This window comes from Salmo trutta, chromosome 19, assembly GCF_901001165.1.
Source record: "Salmo trutta chromosome 19, fSalTru1.1, whole genome shotgun sequence".
Taxonomy (NCBI): domain Eukaryota; kingdom Metazoa; phylum Chordata; class Actinopteri; order Salmoniformes; family Salmonidae; genus Salmo; species Salmo trutta.
In genome coordinates, this window is record NC_042975.1 from 45,486,464 (window position 1) to 45,508,382 (window position 21,919).

A 21,919-nucleotide genomic window follows, 5' to 3' on the forward strand; every position below is an offset into this window, starting at 1 on the left:
GCCAGGTCAGTAGGCAGTAGGGTTGACCAGGTTTGTTTCCTTGATAAGTGCAGTGGATTGGACCATTTTCCTATCCTGCTAAGCATTCAAAATATAATGAGTACTTTTGGGTGCCAGGGAAAATGTATGGAGTAAAAAATACATTGTTTTCTTTAGGGATGTAGTGAAGTAAAAGTAGTCACAAATATAAATAGGAACGTAAAGTACAGATACCACAAAGAAACGACTTAAGTAGTACTTTAAAGTATTTTTACTTAAGTACTTTACACCACTGCTGCTACGCCCAAGCCTTCTACGCCTGGTTCTAGGCTGGTCGGGCTGAGGAGCTGTGTTTTCTGGGCATTTTGATGATCGGTATTTCACGCTATGTCGATTAGGTGGTAGGTAGGTAGGTGATAGGTTATGTAGGTAGGTAGGACTGGAGCCTGATTGGCTATCTATCCATGCATCTCATGGGATGAGAGGAGAAGGCAATGCAGATAGGGGGAAGGAGGAGGGCGTGGTTAACTCCCGGTTTGTGATAGCGTGGCTGGCGCAGCTTTTATAGTTTTGCGCGAGTGACGTCATGAATCATTTACATGACGAAATAATCCGTCTTGATTTGGGCAGGAGCTCACCGGAGCTGAGTACCGGCACCTCAAATGTTCCAGAACCATTGACTACAACGTACCATAGTCACTAATGAATTGACCACAAGAGGTCCCTGTTGGCTCATATATCAGTCTTCCAAGGATTACAAACTGAGAAAGTCGAATTTAACAGAGGGAAATGTACAATGATTCTGTACACTGTAGTACTGTATAATATTTAGTTTGATTATTTAATATCTATATATTTTCAATCATGGAATTCAAACATCACATCAGTGCACTTTTCAATATTGAAGTAGGCTTCTGGTCAATTTTGTGATATTTGGTAACATTTCTGTACCTGGGATACTACCACGAACGCTGAGAGGAAAATACTGGCGTCTTAATACTTGCAGACATTTTACATTGATAAGAGTTCATAAAATATGAGGTAACACTGCGCAGTAGGTCAGCATGTTGGGTAATAGATACTGAGGGAATGGATTGTAGGGTTGTGGAGGAAATGGTTTTGTGTTAGATCATCCCTCAGTGCCAAGAAAAGTGGTGTGAGGCTTGAGGTCGAGTCCAGCAGATTTCCTGGGAATGCAGAGTTCCAGAGTGGATCCTGGCTCCAGGTAATGGACACCTGTGGGAGAAACACCAGGAACTTCAGCACTGGGTGCAGTAGTGCAGTAATTGTGTTCCGTATTCTAAGTCATTCATTTGAATTCCGTTTGCAACACACACTGGCTGGGGTGGGGAAGACTCACCAGCTGTGTAGCAGGTGTTTTGGGCCACAGTGATGTTGCTGGGCATGCTCTGTATGCACGTCATCATGCTGGTTTCGATACCATGTAGACGCTTCTTGATCACATGACCCATAGTTCATTTGGTGTCTATACAGCACCTGTACACAAACAAAGCGATGGTATAGAGGGGATCTTGACATACTCTCAAGAGATGACAATATGTCTATGTTTCAATAGGCTATCTGACTGTAGATGAAGTATGTCCCTTCAGTTACCACGGTGACCATTTCTCCAGAGACCTACAGCCCCCCTCCCCTAGACTCTGTCCTAAAGCCCATTTCATCAGAGACCTACAGCCCCTCCCCTAGACTCTGTCCTAAAGCCCATTTCACCAGAGACCTACAGCCCCTCCCCTAGACTCTGTCCTAAAGCCCATTTCTCCAGAGACCTACAGCCCCTCCCCTAGACTCTGTCCTAAAGCCCATTTCACCAGAGACCTACAGCCCCTCCCCTAGACTCTGTCCTAAAGCCCATTTCACCAGAGACCTACAGCCCCTCCCCTAGACTCTGTCCTAAAGCCCATTTCACCAGAGACCTACAGCCCCTCCCCTAGACTCTGTCCTAAAGCCCATTTCACCAGAGACCTACAGCCCCTCCCCTAGACTCTGTCCTAAAGCCCATTTCACCAGAGACCTACAGCCCCTCCCCTAGACTCTGTCCTAAAGCCCATTTCACCAGAGACCTACAGCCCCTCCCCTAGACTCTGTCCTAAAGACCATTTCACCAGAGACCTACAGCCCCTCCCCTAGACTCTGTCCTAAAGCCCATTTCACCAGAGACCTACAGCCCCTCCCCTAGACTCTGTCCTAAAGCCCATTTCACCAGAGACCTACAGCACCTCCCCTAGACTCTGTCCTAAAGCCCATTTCTCCAGAGACCTACAGCCCCTCCCCTAGACTCTGTCCTAAAGACCATTTCTCCAGAGACCTACAGCCCCTCCCCTAGACTCTGTCCTAAAGCCCATTTCACCAGAGACCTACAGCCCCTCCCCTAGACTCTGTCCTAAAGCCCATTTCTCCAGAGACCTACAGCCCCTCCCCTAGACTCTGTCCTAAAGACCATTTCACCAGAGACCTACAGCCCCTCCCTTAGACTCTGTCCTATAGCCCATTTCACCAGAGACCTACAGCCCCTCCCCTAGACTCTGTCCTAAAGCCCATTTCACCAGAGACCTACAGCCCCTCCCCTAGACTCTGTCCTAAAGCCCATTTCACCAGAGACCTACAGCCCCTCCCCTAGACTCTGTCCTAAAGACCATTTCACCAGAGACCTACAGCCCCTCCCCTAGACTCTGTCCTAAAGACCATTTCACCAGAGACCTACAGCCCCTCCCCTAGACTCTGTCCTAAAGCCCATTTCACCAGAGACCTACAGCCCCTCCCCTAGACTCTGTCCTAAAGCCCATTTCACCAGAGACCTACAGCCCCTCCCCTAGACTCTGTCCTAAAGCCCATTTCACCAGAGACCTACAGCCCCTCCCCTAGACTCTGTCCTAAAGACCATTTCACCAGAGACCTACAGCCCCTCCCCTAGACTCTGTCCTAAAGCCCATTTCACCAGAGACCTACAGCCCCTCCCCTAGACTCTGTCCTAAAGACCATTTCACCAGAGACCTACAGCCCCTCCCCTAGACTCTGTCCTAAAGACCATTTCACCAGAGACCTACAGCCCCTCCCCTAGACTCTGTCCTAAAGACCATTTCACCAGAGTGTAATCATCTTCATCTGAGATAACAAACACAAACATGAAGTGTATGTGTGTTAGAGACATGTGTGTGTTAGAGACAAAAGAATGTTGGAAAATATTGTAGTCAGTGCCAACATAGTGAGTGAGTGAGTGTGTGTGTGTGTGTGTGTGTGTGTGTGTGTGTGTGTGTGTGTGTGTGTGTGTGTGTGTGTGTGTGTGTGTGTGTGTGTGTGTGTGTGTGTGTTACAAGAGACTGACCAGTGCACCGCTCCCTCCTTCCTCTAATTCCATCCCATTTGGTAGGTCTGTGAGAGTCAGATATCTGTATCAAATGCCAGATGTGATGTCAGATGTGAACCTCAGAGAAATCAGATGGTTCAGATATGTGGTAAACAATCAACTAGCCTAATTGTCATCCTTTGTTCCAGACTTCAACTCCATTGAAAAGTGTGGTGGATAATCGGCCTTATTTTTTTTAAGCATTAGGCTAATAATAAGCATATTGATTGATTTCTTAGTTCAACATCAGAAATAGCCTAGTGAGTATAGCCTAAGAATATTTATTGACTTCTCATAAGTTCTCAAAAACATACTTCACAAACCAAGCAAAGTTTTACAGTTGTGTTTTCTTTTTCCTATAGCCCATAAGCTACGGAGTAGGCCTAAATGTGTGAACTCACCTGCCCCGCAGCGCGAGATGTCATGCGTAGATAATTCTCTAGGCCCCTGCACGCCAAACTGGTCCACTGACGCAGCTCCCGCAGATCCATCTGCATCTCTCTGATGCGGTTGGACTGCAGGACCATCATGCAGCCAAGAACACCGACACCGCGTACAGGAGATATGTGCCATGAACATTTACTGTACATTTACTGTATAACTGTTTTGTCTTTATGTCACACAGGCGATCGTAACTGCTGCGGGGATGAAGGGTCGGCGTCTCTTGTAAATGAAGGCTTTGTAAGGGCTGTAATGATCCTGTTATATGTTATGTTAGGCTACTTTCTTTTTCTGGATGTCATCATGACAGAATGGGCTCGAGGAATTATTGATCCCATCATTTGGAAAGCAATGACTCATGCATTCTATAATTACAAAATAACTTATATCGAGACTTGGAGGACGTGTGAAAACAAAGTGATAGACTACAGTAGGCCTACATAATTCCATTAGGACAATCCTACATTGAAGTCTAAAGCAAAGGTTCATGCAATTTTTTTTTAATGAAATGTGCATAATACAATTTGTTTTGAGAAAGACAGTGACCAAGACAGGAAAGTTGCTGATAAAAATAACTGATTTTAATAACTGAACATAGTTCAGTGGGTTTGCAGGACTATACATTATAATGAATGGATTTATATGCTTGGCTTTCGAGGGAAATGGCTTACCGCACAGCATATTCCCCTTGAAAGCCAAACATAAATAAAGAAATAAATGTCTAGTCAGGTTGTCTGGGTTTGACAGAACAAGGTCAAAGTCCTTTAAGAGATGGACTCAGACGAAGGCTGAGGCCGCAAGTCTCCCACTTCACTACCTCAAAAACTGCCTCGCCAGCCCTTCGAGAACTGAAAGCCTTCTCAGACAAGAGGAATGGGCTCGCTGTCAAAACAGCAGCCAAGGCAAATCCTTTAGTGTTTGTTTTCTCTAATATATTTCCTCATATAAAGCTCCCCAGTTCAAGACCATACTAGTCACACTTGGAATGCAAATTAAAATGTTAAGTTTTCTGTATTTATTTCCTCACTTTTTTTTCATTGCCTGGCTATCCGGTATAAAATGAACTGTCCAAGTGTTGTACATCGTTTTTAAGCTGTAAAATATGAACAAATGTAATGTAACAATACAAAACCTTTCCCTCAAACTCTTAATCTGATCAATACAAACTATTTCCCCTTTATAAAATGTGAACTGCTTTGGATAAATATATTAAAAATACAATTACTACTCTGCAGAATTCATTATGGGACAGACAAGAGCCTTGCCAACCCCCCTTGGCTTGTCGATCAGCAGTTGCCAGGACAAATGACATCATCGGATTCGCGCCAGGAGCAAGATGGGATGCTTGTTCAAATCCTCCAAAGAGACTCTGCAAAGACATCCCAGTAGAATAAGGGATATTCACACTTGCTGATCAATAGAGCTCTGCCTCCTGCAGAGGTCCCCAATGTGCTGCATCACTGCTGCCACTCTGTTTTGCACCACCTGGCTGCCCTGCGCTGCTCCCCTGTCCTCCCCGTCCTCTTCCGGCCCATCAGTTCAGCTGGAGAGGTTAGTTTCCCAAGACCCAGCCTTCCTCCTTTTTTTACCTCTCTATCCTGCTGGAGGTGCTTCTGCCATGACCACGCCGACCTTGTGTGTACGTAATGAACAACAAACAAACTCTTTACCTCAATCATAGGAGGTCGTACCAATTAAACATAAGGACAGCCCCAGTGAAACATATGTTTAGGCTACTAAGTCATAGGCTAATCGTCTGTGGTTTACTCACTAGTCCTTCGGGTTTGTTTTAGAACCTCTGCGTCTGAAAAGGGCTGTGGGATGTGGCGGGCTCAGGAGACACTTCTTCATTAAGGAAACAACAGACACAGACCTCTATCAGTAAGAGTGCATTTGACTGGAGCATTTACAAACATTGATTGCATACTGTACGTGTTTATAATAGAGTGAGCTTGTTGGTGGTGAGTCATCTTGGTTGACTTTGAATCCTGTGGCAGAAATCTTCTCTGCTCTGTGACAGGGAGCTAGACTGTGGGGGAGGAGGGCTGGGCTCAGTCTCAATCTCTGAACTCTGAAGCTGAACAACCTTGGACCTCCGGAGGGTGTGGAAAACACTTGAACATTGTCGAGCAACAACACAATGTAAGCTTCTTATTATTTGAAATAATGGCTTATCTTTTGAAATTACACATCCTGAATTCTTACAACTTAAAGCAACTCACTTGGCAAAGGAGAGGAATCAGCATGCCCTCTTCAAAAATGAAAGTTACAGACCCCACAAATATCATACCCCCCCAAAATGCTAACCTCCGCTGTTATTGTAATGGTGAGAGGTTAGCATGTCTTGGGGGTATGATATAAAATGCTAACCTCCCCTGTTATTGTAATTGTGAGAGGTTAGCTTGTCTTGGGGGTATGATATTTGTGCGTCTGTAACTTTCTCACTCATCATTATCACGATTCATTCAGGACTGTCCGTAAGTATGGTAGCATTCACATTAATGTAGAAGTGTTTAGAAACATATTCTATTCTTATTTACAAAAAGTGCTGTAATTTCTAAACGGTTCATCTGATATGGATGAAAATTCCCCCAAATTGACAGTCTGCACTCATAGTCACTGTATCATTTCAAATCCAAAGTGCTGGGGTAAAGAGCCAAAACAACAGAAAACGTGTCACTGTCCCAATACTTTTGTAGCTCACTGTTTATGCCATTTAAGTAGCAGGTGCTTTTATCCCAAGTGCCAACAGAGAATTCATGCATTTTCCTATGTGACCCCAGTGGGAATCGAACCCACAACTCTGGTGTTGCTTGGGCCATGCTCTTACTAACAGCCACACAAGACCACTACAATACATAAGTACAATACAATACTGTAAAATACAATACAAGATTACAGTACAGGTAGAAGGTGTATGATTGCCATGCACAGAAGCATGCCATGGCATCCTCATTCAGGCCATGGATTTGATTCAGGCCATTCATTTGATTACCTTACATCTACGTTGTAATTATATCTGATCAATACATGTATTTTTTTTATATCAATAACCACGTTTCCAACCAGTTTTTATGCGAGTAAAGTCATACCGTATAAATAAAAAATAGCCGTGATAGAAACAAGTAGTTTCAGTACAACTTAATAATTGCAGATAGATAAGTTTGTTCAACATGGTGGGATCTTTTTGTGTCGGTAACATTTATGCTATAAATGGTGGTGGAAACACCTTTATTCTCAAATATTGATATAATAACCATCACATAGAAGTAAACTTGGGAGTCACGCAATTATATGGTGTGTGTTTCTCCCACTATAAATGATGATGATTCACGGGGTGGTGAAAGTGAACGGTGATCTTGATGCTTCTTTCCAATAAATAAAGATAATCTTATTCTGGAGACATGATCGATGCTTGACAAATAACATGATTCTCGCCCTTATCTATAATACTATCATTATGTAGACTAGCCTACCTCCCTATCTGCGAGCTATTGGCTAGAGCAAGCACATTTGCTACTTAATGCATCAGTTTGTGGCAAAACTATCCGTAGAGCTGAAAATGCGATTTTTATTCGGTACATGAAAACTTAAGCAGAAAAATATTTTTTGCACTACATCGCACTGACTTTTATCAGCAACAAGTACGTTTGGAGGAAATACCACTGACGGGCAAATGAGCATATTTTCTTTACATGTTTTTGAATATTTGCATGAAAATCTGTCACCAATTGGATGAAAACCTAGCTATGGACTATGAAATATGTCTTCAATGATCACACATGGAAATGTGCAATTTTTTTGGGTGCAAGTGCATCGCCTAATGTGAAAACAGTAATGTATCCGTGCAGACATAGCTACCTTTCCTTTTATCTTTGTCTACTCTCCAATGTTCTTCTGACAAATTGTAGGTTAAATGGCAAAACACCCCATGCTTGGACTGAGTAAACTAGTTCCATTCCAGATGAATGCCCTTGTAGTGTGCTGGGGCGCTTTCTCTCAAGTCTCTCGTTTCTTACTCTAACACACACACACACACACACTTGCCTCCAGTATATTGCAGTCCTTACTCATTTACTGACTCACTCGTTCTCAAACATGCTCCAAGGTCAATTCTCAGTCTACTGATCCACTATCACCAAGAGAGTTCTCTGCCCAACTGTACTGTTTTTATCTGTGCAGTCCGTGTTTTATCACATGTAAGAAACGTTCTTCCTGTTATCCTTCATAGCATATCGTGTGAAGTTCCACTTCATTTCCAGGAAATAATATCAAATAGGGTACAGACATGAGATAAATGTATTTACGTTTCAGTATTTGTTTTATTACAACCCGATCTTACTTTACAAAATGGTTTAAAGCTTCTGTGAATGGACTTGAAAGTGTGTGTGGGGGGGGGGGGGGGGGGGGTGGGGGGGGGTCGTTCCCTCCGCTCCTTGTCTAGGCGTTGGAGAATCTGGGCAGCTGGTTTCCCAGAACAACCCGTCTCTCCAGACCCTCCTCTGTGATGGCTGCCAGACGGGCCACTCCTCCACTAGAACCGTCCCGCTCCATGGCCAGCGCCAGGGCTGTATGGAGAGGGACACGTTAACAACACAGCCTGTTCCCCAACACATTCCATATTCAACTATTAAGTCTTTTTCAATTCAGTGGTCATGATTCATGAGTTAACAGAGATTAGAAAAGCAGTAGCTGAAGAGATTTGAAACAACCGAATGACATTGTGAAGATCAGAGGTGGGTTACAGGGGCTGCTGTGTGTGCAGGCATTTGATCAAGCGCAACTGATTCAAATGAATCAACTCGTCGTGTAATCAGGGTATTCAATTTAGAACACCACTAGAGGGCATATTTCAATCAGCTTTGTTACTGCAGGGCTTGAACAAAAGTCTGCACACACTGTGGCTCTCCAGGACCAGAATTACCCCCCCACTTATACATTTTTAGTAGCTCCTCCTATCCAGAGAGACACACAGTAGTGAGTCATTTAGCAGCTCCTCTTATCCAGAGAGACTCACAGTAGTGAATCATTTAGCAGCTCCTCTTATCCAGAGAGACTCACAGTAGTGAATCATTTAGCAGCTCCTCTTATCCAGAGAGACTCACAGTAGTGAGTCATTTAGTAGCTCCTCTTATCCAGAGAGACTCACAGTAGTGAGTCATTTAGCAGCTCCTCTTATCCAGAGAGACCTGCAGTAGTGAGTGCATACTTTAATATCTGTTTTGTACTGGTTCCTCGTGGGAATCGAACCCACAACCCTGGCGCTGCATGCTCTACCAACTGAACCACACGGGACTGTCAACCTCTGGCCTTACTCACCCTGGGTACAGAAGTGAAGGCACTCTTCCTTGGTCATTCCAGGCTTGTAGTTAGAATCCATGAAGCCATAGATGTAGGAGCTACCAGAACCCCCTACTGACACTGGTTGCCTCACTATCATCCCTCCCATTGGGACTGTGTACACCTGGGGAAGAGGGAAGGGTCACATAACAATTATTTGAGACAGTGGGGGAAGAGTGGTTAGAGTGTATGATCCAAATACAGATGCTGGAAACTCACCTGTCCACCCTTTCTTTTGTCCCAGCCAGCCACAATGATGCCAGCCATCAGCTCCTCTCTGTATCTGTAGCACGTCTGCTTGAAGAGGTTGGCTGCCGTTTGCACAAGTGGAGGCTCATCCAGCTCAATACTTCAGCAGGTCCAGAGAAGATATATTTAATGGTGAATAAATGTAGGATCAGACACGCTTGAGACAATATTTTTGAGTGGTATCGAGACACTATTGCTGTGTCCTGAGGAGTTATTTTAGTGTAGAGGTATTTGTCAATTTTGAAGTAACCAATTATTTTTAAAAAAGGTAATTTTTATTTTATTTAAATCATACAACCTAGGCCCTAGGGTGTTACCTGTGAAAGCCCAGCTGATAGGTGACTATATCAGCAACAGCCTGTGTGTCTGCTGCCGACCCAGAGCGGCAGCAGAAGATGTGGTCGTGAATGGGAGTCAACTTGTCAGTAACTCGATTGGCAATGTAAGCGCTACAAAGAGATGCAAAAGAGAAGGATGGTGACTTTTAGGCTGTACTGGCTGTACAAGGCTGTAAAAGCCCATTACGAAAATGTTTGTGGAATAGAGGCCAACTTATTAGTCAGCCAACTAGTATTGCTATTACCTAGATCAGGAAGCCAGCAAGAGACCTACATTTAGCTGCTTGATCCAAATTAACTTACCCTGTTGTTGTTCGGGAGTCAGCACCAATCACAACCCCTCCATCAAACTCCACTGCCATTATGGTTGTCTGCAAATAGACATGAAGAATCAGCACTCTATCGCTTTATATGGGGGGGAAATAATCTCAGTGACATTAGCTATGTAGAAGAGAACAATGGCTAACTGGCTAGCAACTATATGATCTAGCATTGCCTGGAAACCAGACGTTGCATGTAATTATACTTTCCTGTGGATGTATTGTCTCACATTCCATCCACACCGACAACCGGTAAAGCACGTTAACATGTCATTGTATTCAACCTTCTGGCTTGTAGTGGTCGTGAGAGCAAACTTTCCGGATTCAAACGCTAATTTCTGCCCGACAATGCAATTCAACGTCGGGTTTCCAGGCAAGATCTGTAAAATGCTGTAACTAGCTAACTAACTTCACATAGACGAGCGCTTCTGCAGTCTCATTGTTAGCTAAGATAGCTAGCCACGTAAATGGCCTGGCGTTCAGCTTGGGCAACTCCCTTAAACATATGTAAGATGAACGGTGCTATATTCAATTTCCTCACCCCAGTGCTAACTTCTTCTTGTGCCCATTCTGGTACAAAATTATGTGTACTAAAAGCATTTTCTGAACGACTCGCTGACATGTACGCAGCCATCTTGGACAGCTAAATAATGCTCTTCTTTGCTGGTGGACAGGTTTAGTTGAACATATTCTGTTGTGCTGAATATCGCCCCCTTCTGAATTGCATGAGTTCATTAACTCCAGGGGTGGTGGTTCTAGATGAGTCCAATCATTATCAGTATCTATCTATGACAAAGCCAAATGCCAGACTTTCTACAATTATTATTTTAGGCTTTAATAACATGATAAGAAGGGAATTTTCAAAATAATATTCTGTGAGAATATTTCAAACACTGAAGCACTCTTTGGTATTGATTGGGTTGGTGGTTAAAACATGTGGTGGGATTCATGTGGGACTGGGCAAAAGCTTTGCAACAAATCAAATCAAATTTTATTGGTCACATACACAGATATGCAGATGTTATCACAGGTGCAGCGAAATGCTTGGGTTTCTAGTGCCAACAGTGCAGTAATACCAAGCAATACAAAACAATACGCAGATAATTGGAAAAGTAAAAATAAAGAAATATCAGAATGAGCAATGTCAGAGTCTGGAATATATATATATATATATATATATAGTACCAGTCAAAAGTTTGGACACAACTTTTTTTTTTTACTATTTTCTACATTGCAGAATAATAGTGAAGACATCAAAACTATGAAATAACACATATGGAATCATGTTGTAGACAAAAAAAAGTGTTAAACAAATGAAAATATATTTTATATTTGAAATTCTTCAAAGTAGCCACCCTTTGCCTTGATGACAGCTTTGCACACGCTTGGCATTCTCTCAACCAGCTTCACCTGGAATGATTTCCAACAGTCTTGAAGGAGTTCCCACATATTCTGGGCATTTGTTGGCTGCCTTTCCTTCTCTCTGCGGTTATCCCAAACCATCTCAATTGGGTTGAGGTTGGTTGATAGCCCTTACACAGCCTGGAGGTGTGTTGGATCATTGTCCTGTTGAAAAACAAATGATAGTCCCACTAAGCGCAACCAGATTGGATGACGTATCGCTGCTGCTGTGGTAGCCATGCTGTTTAAGTGTGCCTTGAATTCTAAATAAATCACTGACAGTGTCACCAGCAAAGCACCCCCACACCATCACATCTCCTCCTCCCTGCTTCATGGTGGTAACCACACATTTGGAGATCAACCGTTCACCTACTCCGTTCACCGTCTCACAAAGACACGGCCGATGAGTAAAAATAAGGCAAAGGGTGGCTATTTGAAGAATCTCAAATATAAAATATATTTTGATTTGTTTAACACTTTTTTGGTTAGAACATGATTCCATATGTGTTATTTCATAGTTTTGATGTCTTCACTATTATTCTACAATGTAGAAATTAGTAAAAAATAAAGAAAAACCATTGAATGAGTAGATGTGTCCAAACTTTTGATTGGTACTATATATATATATATATATATATATATATATATAAAATTTATATTTATTTATATATTTACAGTGGGGGAAAAAAGTATTTGATCCCCAGCTGATTTTGTACATTTGCCCACTTACAAAGAAATGATCAGTCTATCATTTTAATAGTAGGTTAATTTGAACAGTGAGAGACAGAATAACAACAAAAAAATCCAGAAAAACGCATGTCAAAAATGTTATAATATGATTTGCATTTTAATGAGGGAAATAAGTATTTGACCCCTCTGCAAAACATGACTTAGTACTTGGTGGCAAAACCCTTGTTGGCAATCAGAGGTCAGACGTTTCTTGTAGTTGGCCACCAGGTTTGCACACATCTCAGGAGGGATTTTGTCCCACTCCTCTTTGCAGATCATCTCCAAGTCATTAAGGTTTCGAGGCTGACGTTTGGCAACTCGAACCTTCAGCTCCCTCCACAGATTTTCTATGGGATTAAGGTCTGGAGACTGGCTAGGCCACTCCAGGACCTTAATGTGCTTCTTCTTGAGCCACTCCTTTGTTGCCTTGGCCGTGTGTTTTGGGTCATTGTCATGCTGGAATACCCATCCACGACCAATTTTCAATGCCCTGGCTGAGGGAAGGAGGTTCTCACCCAAGATTTGACGGTACATGGCCCCGTCCATCGTCCCTTTGATGCGGTGAAGTTGTCCTGTCCCCTTAGCAGAAAAACACCCCCAAAGCATAATGTTTCCACCTCCATGTTTGACGGTGGAGATGGTGTTCTTGGGGTCATAGGCAGCATTCCTCCTCCTCCAAACACGGCGAGTTGAGTTGATGTCAAAGAGCTCCATTTTGGTCTCATCTGACCACAACACTTTCACCCAGTTGTCCTCTAAGTCATTCAGATGTTCATTGGCAAACTTCAGATAGGCATGTATATGTATTCTTGAGCAGGGGGACCTTGCGGGCGCTGCAGGATTTCAGTCCTTCACGATGTAGTGTGTTACCAATTGTTTTCTTGGTGACTATGGTCCCAGCTGCCTTGAGATCATTGACAAGATCCTCCCGTATAGTTCTGGGCTGATTCCTCACTGTTCTCATGATCCTTGCAACTCCACGAGGTGAGATCTTGCATGGAGCCCCAGGCCGAGGGATATTGACAGTTCTTTTGTGTTTCTTCCATTTGCGAATAATCACACCAAATGTTGTCACCTTCTCACCAAGCTGCTTGGCGATGGTCTTGTAGCCCATTCCAGCCTTGTGTAGGTCTACAATCTTGTCCCTGACATCCTTGGAGAGCTCTTTGGTCTTGGCCATGGTGGAGAGTTTGGAATCTGATTGATTGATTGCTTCTGTGGACAGGTGTCTTTTTTACAGGTAACAAGCTGCGGTTAGGAGCACTCCCTTTAAGAGTGTGCTCCTAATCTCAGCTCGTTACCCGTATAAAAGACACCTGGGAGCCAGAAATCTTTCTGATTGAGAGGGGGTCAAATACTTATTTCCCTCATTAAAATGCAAATCAATTTATAACATTTCTAACATGCGTTTTTCTGGATTTTTCTTGTTATTCTGTCTCTCACTGTTCAAATAAACCTACCATTAAAATTATAGACTGATCCTTTCTTTGTCAGTGGGCAAACGTACAAAATCAGCAGGGGATCAAATACTTTTTCCCCCCACTGTATATATATATATATATATATATATATATATAAAATGGTGAATATAGACAGTATATTAATAGAAAAGGTGTACAGCAGTAGTTATAAAGGATGAGCCAATAATAGAATACAGTATATGCATTTAAAAATGGGTAAAACAGTAAGTAAACATTATTAAAGTGACCAGTGTTCAATGACTCACTGTACATAGGGAAAAGCAGTCTCGGTAAGGTGCAGGGTAGAGTACCGGGTGGTAGACGGCTAGTAACAGTGACTAAGGTTCAGGGCAGGGTACTGGGCGGAGGCCGACTAGTGCTAACTGTTTTACAGTCTGATGGCCTGGAGATAGAAGCTGTTTATAAGTCTCTCGGTCCCAGCTGTGATGCACCTCTACTGTCTCCTCCTAGATGGTAGCGGGGTGAACAGGCTTTGTCTCGGGGGGCCAAGCTGAATTTCTTCATCATCCTGAGGTTGAAGAGGCGCTGTTGCGCCTTCTTCACCAAACAGTCTGTGTGAAGGGACCATTTCAGGTCGTCAGTGATGTGCACACAGAGGAACTTGAAGCTTTTCACCCCCTCCACTGCGACCCCGTCGATGTGGATGGGGGCGTGGTCTCTCTGCTGTCTCCTGTAGTCCACGATCAGCTTCTACGTTTTGTTGAGTGAGCTTCAGTAGGGGCAGTGTGTAGATGGGGAATACTATAATAGAAAATCTGACTGCAGAAGATGGACGTGACCATTAATGTCCTGACCATTTATTCTGACCATTCATTTTATTCATTTTCATTTGAATACATTACTTTTACTTTTATCGGAAAAATAATAGTCGTGTTCAAACTCATATGAAACATCACCTGAAATGTACTGAACTGCACTCCTGGAGGTACTGGATGAGAATAAAGGCCACCCTAGTAATGTGTACACCCTGACTCTCCCGCACTCTTAGTAACCATATATAAGGTGCCTAGCTATTGGAGAATCTTGGGGTCTGTCATTTTCAATGGGAAGAGAGAGATTGGCCTAAGCCAGCTGCCAGTGGGATTTTAGTCAATCAAAAGAGTGCTTAGAGAAGATGAATCTCAGATAATCGCCACTCCTAGAAGACACTGCAGCATAAACCAGGAGTAGCACAGCATAGACCAGGAGTAACACAGCATAGAAATAGTCCCTACTGCCGCCTCCACTAGGCTGATGGCCCTACACAAGACAAACTGATTAAGTAGACCTACTGATAAATCCACTCCAACAACTGAATGGGTTCTTGGAGAGTCAATGAGCTTTCAGGGAATCCATGAGTTTATCTGTACTGATGCCCGCTCATTCATTCATGCATCTTAAAGCTGTCATCAGTCAGACCTCCCGTTGTATTCAATCAGAGTTCCAGAGTCCTTATGACCGTGACTACTTCAAGATTCAACTTTGACAGTCAATTGCTGGGTCACCACATAGGTGGAGAACGGATTTTTCAAACTCCATGCACATTAGGAGTAAACATATTTTCTTTAGTTTAGAATAGCAAAATAGTAGACTATATATATGAAGTAAAAGTCAGGCTGTTTTGCTGTGGAAATTTGTTCTGTAAAACTTGAGCGTTCTACGAGGGCTCCGGACTATGGATCCACAAATGTCTCCTAGGACAGTGGGCTGTAGCCTTGACAGGCTCATTGAGATGAGTCATCACTTTCTGTCATTACTTACAGTCTGGTTTCTCAGAAACTAATTTGGTTAAGGCCCCATTCTTCGGGACGTAGCGGTCCTACTGTGTGTTGTTGCTCTGAATGTTCATGAGTTGCATGCCTTTTTCTCTTTCTACTTATTTCCATCTGTCTCTTTCTTTTATCTTCTTCCTCTTTTCTCTCACTCCTTCCCCAATCGTCTCTGGGAGATGGACAGACAGAGGAGCCCACTTCATTACATAGCAGATGCGCCCAGATGTTCCTGTCCTATACTGTCCTACTTAAGCAGTGAGAGATGAAGTGGCAGAGCCCATAAGAGGCTTTTCTCCAATGAGGAGAGGAGATGTTCTCTCATAGAGCTCTCCTAAAGGGATCGTATGAAAAACAGAGCGGGCTGGGGCTCAGCCAGAACACTAGCCCAGCAGCTGCCAATAACACTCACCGCTGGTCAGATGCCTGTGCCAGCTGCTGGCTGGAAGCCACCCTTTCGCTTTAGAAGCCAATGGAAGCTGGAGAGCATGAACCTCGGTTGTTATAACACATCCGCTATTCACAAGGTGGATAATATCTGAAATGATTTTGGAATCAAATTGACTGTTTTTTACACTAGTGAAAGAATCTGAGGTTGTCAATGACCCAGGAAAAGGTCAGAGAACATATCTCTAGACTCCTTGGCTGAGCTGCTATTGACATGGCTGTAATCTCCAGAGCTGGAGATAAAGATTTGACCTCAAAATGGGACTACAGCTGATTGATGTGTAAGTAGAGGGGTTTGGTCTCCCTGTCTCCTGGTCCTCTCTTATTTTGCTTTCATCTGGGTCTCCTGCTAATCTGCGCAACTGTAAACTGGTGGGTCTTCAACATAAATCCCCCTCTGTCCCTCATCTGAGAGGGAGATAAAGATTCAGATTGCTTATTTTGCTGAAGATGGACAGAAACAGCAATGTGCATCAGTCCATCTCTCTTGTATGTTGTTGTCACTTTAGGATTTATTTAGCTGGATTCTGGATTGTTACGTACGCCTCTTGGAGGAGGGAACGCAACACCCTGCTACATCTCAACTCCCCGTGGAGCGAAAGACATCAGAAAAGAGGTGTTTTGAATAAGCGGGACCAGTGAATACTTTTTTGGGATTGATTCTGTCTTCAATCATATCCTACTTGTATAAACCTTGCATGTGAAGGATCAGATCTGTAACAGTGACACTGGTTTGCGTACTAACTTTTTGTTGTTATTCTTTGCATGAATAACACATCTGTATCATCAAGGATTCCATGTCCAGTCTACTTTTTGGTCACATCAATGCAAAAGAAAGAGGACTTGCAGGCAACAAGTAAGAAAGTCAGATCTGCTAAGTCAATTTCACCTCAGTCAAAATACTTTTATCAGTCATGTTTGCTGGAGGCAGAGGTGGCGGTGGCAAGGGTGGGAAGTTTTCGGTGGAGGACCTGTATGGCATCAGCAAGAAGCCCAAATCTTCATCATCCGCTGGAGGCACAACAGCCAAGAGAGGGTCCAGGAGAGCCCAGCAGAGGAGTGAGTCAGAGCTGGCCACCCAAATCCTGGAGGCCGCCCACAGGCTGGTGGAGAAACGCAGACTGGAATTGTACCTCAGAGAATGTGCAATCTCCCTGACTGACTGTGAGGCTGAACGCAGTGCCATGATATACAGGTGAGCAAGAGGGAGAGAGAGAGAGAAAGAAGAGAGAATGTAGCCCCACTCTCACTGCATTGAGTGATACATAGTCAAATATTTAATGGTACAAAACATAGTCATATCCTTTTAACACCTATGTCCTGTGCACTTTCTCAGATTCAATCACTCGGTTAACTATGAGAATAGATTTCCTTAGAAATGTGTTTTAAATCTGATTTCCTAGTGTAGTGGAAGCTTTCTGATTTCACACACACATAATCAAATGAATTCTGAGAAAAATGGGATGGGATTATGTTCTTATAAGAGAGAGGAGGGCATAGGGTGTGGCTTGAGACAAATCAAAACATCAGGCTTTGGGAGAGAGACAGAGAGGGGCACAGTCTGACCTCATTACTCCTGCCATCTGTGGATAATCCACTGGCTGTTTTAAAATTACATTTTGGGCATAGAGTTGTCACTTTGAATGGCCTATTGTTGGTGTGTGTGTGTTGTTTTTCTATTCCAGAACCCAGGTGTTTATCATCACTAGGAGAGTATTTGTATGACCTAAAAGATGGTGACAGATGTGCTGCTTTTGAAAAATGGTCACCTTGCAGTTACACATTTCCCCCACTAGAGACCAACAGAATGCCGGCGTGTCCTGCACAACAGGATTTTACACACAGATGGTGTAAAATATGGTTGTGTGAAGAATATTTCTGGCTGTAAAATTGTATGTTTGTGCCTGACAGTCTAATCATGTTAGTAAGATGTGAGCCGCCTGTCACATTTTCTGTCATCCTCTTCTTACCCAACAACTACCCATTTCTAGCCTATTACCCTCAGATCGACAGGGTCCGTTTAAAACTGCGGTCAAGTGAGACTTAGTGGTTAGTAGTGATTTTACAGCCATTAAGATTTATACAAATGTTAGGGTTATGGATCAAAGCTTGTGGTTAAGGTCTGGGTTATGAGCACTAGTAAGTAGTGTATATTTTCAGTATCCGCAGCAGTGGTGTGAATGTTTGAACGTTTAAAACGACATTGTTAACGTTTCGAAAACAAATCCCTAACCGAACATATTATGAACCAAAACTCAACCATGGTGACCCGTGAATGCGTTGTCTGCACCATTCGGTCACATGACAGCTCAATCAGCTGTTCGATTTCACTTACCTGCATGTCAACTGAGCCAAGATCACAGTCAAACAGATTTCTCTGATTCGGTCACTCATCTGTAGATTCTTTTTTTTTTTTTGCATTTCCCCTGCATGCATGCGTTCAGTTCGTTCAGTTTGGGAATCCCTCCCCATATCTAGAACCAGACTATGAGATGCCATGTCGAAAAACCGCGACGCCCCTGATGGAGGAATTGTACAATGATTGCTCTGCTAGTACAAAGCGCGAGCTCTCAAACGCCATACCTGTGGCGTTAACAAATTGTTGGAAGTATATGAACACGCTGTCATACATCATGAGCCATCACATTTATGTGAGAAGTGGGACATGAAGTACGTACTGACTTACTGAGAACATGGAGGAGAGGCACAGAACGGAGAACCTAAAACGGCATTAATACCACCATTGCTGAGAGGGTGAGCGCAGTCTGGTAGAGTTTCCACTAGTTACCACCACAGCCACAAAGTTGATGACTAAACTCGAGTCACAGCGCCTTATTTCTGCCTCATACACAAATTCATGTTGTTACTCCTGTGATCAGAGAAAGTGAAATATTCCTCGATTTTTAAAAAAGACACCGCCGCTAATAATAACAACGCAAGCCTATCGATACAAACTTCCGTTTTGGTGGTAGGCCTACAGTAACCGGAAAAGTTTGGGAACCACTGATTAGTGGTGGAAAAAAATACCCAATTGTCATACTTGAGTAAAAGTAAAAATACCTTTACGAGAAAATGACTCAAATAAAAGTGAAAGTCACCCAGTAAAATCCTACTTAAGTAAAAGTCTAAAAGTATATATTTTTATATTCTTAAGTATCAAAAGTAAATGTGATTACTTAAATATACTTAAGTATTAGAAGTAAAATTATAAACCATTTTACATTCCTTATATTAAGCAAACCAGATGGCACCATTTTCTTGTTTTTTAAATTGTATAGCCAGGGGCACGCTCCAACTCTCACACATAATTTAAAAACGAAGCATGTGTTTAGTGAGTCCGACAGATCAGCGGCAGTGGGGATGACCTGGGATGTTCTCTTGATAAGTGTGGGAATTAGACTCTTTTCCTGTCTTGCTAATCATTCAAAATGTAACGAGTAGTTTTAGGTGTCAGGGAAAATGTATGCAGTAAAAAGTACATACATTTCTTTAGGGATGTAAAAAATATAAATAGTAAAGTAAAGTACAGGTACCCCCAAAAACTATCAAATGAGTATTTTCAAGTATTTTTACTTAAGTACTTTACACAACTGGATACACTTCGCTACTCATTCAAAAAAGTGTTGAATAAAAAGTATTGACAGTGCTGACATGAAGTCACTTATAAAAACAGCAGCTTTTTGTTGTATTCGTTGACAGTCTCTCTCTATTCGTGGTTTTAGACGTTTTGAAATAACAGTATCAAGTCAGGCTACTTTTCTGTGCGCTCGGGTTTTCACTAGTTACCCCGGCCACAAAGTCAAAATTGGCTATAGGCCTATCGTAAAAATTCATAAAAACGAAAATTATCTTTTTGGTCATCATTTAAGGTTACGGTTAGGCATGAGGTTAGCAGTGTGGTTAAGTTAAGGTTTAAAATCATTTGAAGAGAAATTGTAGAAATAGGCCATGCGGGCTTTATGGCTGTGGTAACTAGTGACGACCGGTAAGTAGCCAGGGCAGTCCTGATTTAGATTTAACTGCATTTCCCCCTAGCGGTCGCAGAACCATATCTGAATTGTGAATTCACTACGTTTTATTTATTTATTTATTTTTATTTATTTTATGGCACTTTAAACTTTTTTTAAAAAAATTTTTTTTTACATTTGTTACTTCCGTAATACGCAGATGGATGGGGATCTGGCCATGGTGCTGAAATTAGTACAGCTATGCTCTTCCAGTGTAACCCTCACATAATCACTGGTCCTGAAAACCCAATAGGCTACATCAAACACTCTGCAGCACACCAAAAAAAGGCATTGGAAAAAAGCAGACCTTTACTTATAATCCTAACTCTCCAATGCATATTTCTTCTTTATTTGTTATTCATATCCATTCTATAGTTACACATCATCATCCCAACTCCTCTCCTGCTAAAAGATTCCACAATATGATGTAAAATGTCATTGTGCAGAACTATATCCTGGAAAAGTAACACAAGTTATATCCTTTCAGCTATGAAAGGATGTGTGATTCAAGGACAGTTTCTTGGAGCTGAGATAGCTCTCTAGTATATTAGCAGGTTACATTCATGCATCTGGTTACTTTGGACTGCACCCTCATCTCTGAGCAGTGAACAGATTATATCCTCTCATTGCACAGATGCACTGCTCGTTGATTGGCTCGCTGAGCCGAGCTATCCCTGTGTGATTGGTTCTTGCCGACAGTTGTCCAGTGTTATCAATAGAACACGCGTTCATCCCTGTAGTTTGGGGACACTTGCTCATTTGCAAGAAATGCCAGAAGGCCACCGTCATGCACTCCCACGCACAACAACTTTACAATTATGTTATTATACACGATTCTGCAAACCCAATTGAGCAGTGAAGAAGAAGAAGAAGAAGAAGAAGCAGCATGTATTTCACACAACTGTATTTGAATGCATATTAAATGTTGTTTCTAATGGGATATTATAATGGCACATTTTATTTCATGAACTAAATGTGAGTAAATCTCACAGGTAAATGCAAGAGAGATCAACGCTTTAGGTTGTCTTGTCACGCCCTGATCTGTTATACCTGTCCTTGTGCTTGTCTCCACCCCCCTCCAGGTGTCGCTCATCTTCTGTGTATTTACATCTGTGTTCTCTGTTTGTCTGTTGCCAGTTTGTCTTGTTTGTCAAGTCAACCAGCGTTATGTCTCAGCTCCTGCTTTTCCCCAGTCTCTCTTTTTCTCGCCCTCCTGGTTTTAACCCTTGCCTGTCCTGACCCTGAGCCCGCCTGCCATCCTGTACCCTTGCCCCACTGCTCTGGATTATCGACCTCTGCCTGTCTTGACCTGTCGTTTGCCTGCCCCTGTTGCTGTAATAAACATTGTTACTTCAACCCAGTCTGCATTTGGGTCTTACCTGAAACGTGATATTGCTTTTAGAATCATTGATTTGTTTTGGTCTCCCAGAGCACGCCAGCCATCTCGCCCATATACCCATATACCTGGTGACTTATGTCATGATTCCTTCAAAAGCCAATTAGGCAGAATGAGAGCTGCCACCACCATTCACTTATTGCACTGTATATCCCCATCCCCACCACTCACTCATATCTGCCAAAAGTATTAGGCTGCATAATATACAGTACCACTTCCTCATAAACTGTAATTAAGAGATCCTTCGACTGCATGCCTGTGTTTCAGTATGGGGAAGGGACAAGCAGGAGATAAGGTGACAGATAGAGATACCATGACAAATGGGGGGAGGGAGAATCCTCAGTCAATATGCTTGAGTGTGAGTAGGGTTTATATAATAAACCGGGTGGCCTTTAACAGACCTGCATGTGCGTGTTTCTTGAGTATCGAATTTAAGGCTGCTCTGTTCAGGTTTATCGATGTGTACGCGTATGCACCTGTAAAAGGGATTTTAGATTTTTTTCATGCGATTTTTCCCCCCCTGAATTGTGCTATAGATTCATGCAGAATAATGTATGTTATATGCATGTGTTAGAAAGCACACATTATGTTTAATGTGTAAACTATACAGAGAGAGAGAGAGAGAGAGAGAGAGAGAGAGAGGCGCCTCTCGCAATCATCGATTTTACGTGTGTCGTGA

At 42.7% G+C, this 21,919-nt stretch overlaps 1 protein-coding gene and 1 pseudogene across 1 annotated transcript; both read right to left on the reverse strand.

The window, feature by feature from the left end:
• Positions 1–1,108: 1,108 nt before the first annotated feature.
• Positions 1,109–7,884, reverse strand: LOC115153767 (tumor necrosis factor ligand superfamily member 13-like; annotated as a pseudogene).
• A 198-nt stretch (positions 7,885–8,082) lies between these two features.
• LOC115154743 (proteasome subunit beta type-6-like) lies at positions 8,083–10,703 on the reverse strand. Its single transcript, XM_029701282.1, has 6 exons — positions 10,573–10,703; positions 10,015–10,082; positions 9,691–9,822; positions 9,344–9,473; positions 9,104–9,248; positions 8,083–8,352 (listed from the first exon to the last, which is right to left on the reverse strand). Exons 1-6 carry the CDS (start codon positions 10,663–10,665, stop codon positions 8,225–8,227), a joined length of 696 nt encoding a protein of 231 aa, XP_029557142.1. The 5' UTR covers positions 10,666–10,703; the 3' UTR covers positions 8,083–8,224.
• Positions 10,704–21,919: the final 11,216 nt, after the last annotated feature.

Excerpts from the sequence above, each read along its gene's own strand:
- LOC115154743 (XM_029701282.1), bottom strand. The coding sequence starts at position 10,665 with ATGGCTGCGTACATGTCAGCGAGTCGTTCAGAAAATGCTTTTAGTACA. Across the intron at positions 9,249-9,343 it reads ACAAAAGAAAGGGTGGACAG|GTGTACACAGTCCCAATGGG; the intron begins GTGAGTTTCCAG and ends CCTCTTCCCCAG. Across the intron at positions 8,353-9,103 it reads CCTTCACTTCTGTACCCAGG|CCCTGGCGCTGGCCATGGAG; the intron begins GTGAGTAAGGCC and ends CTCTCCATACAG.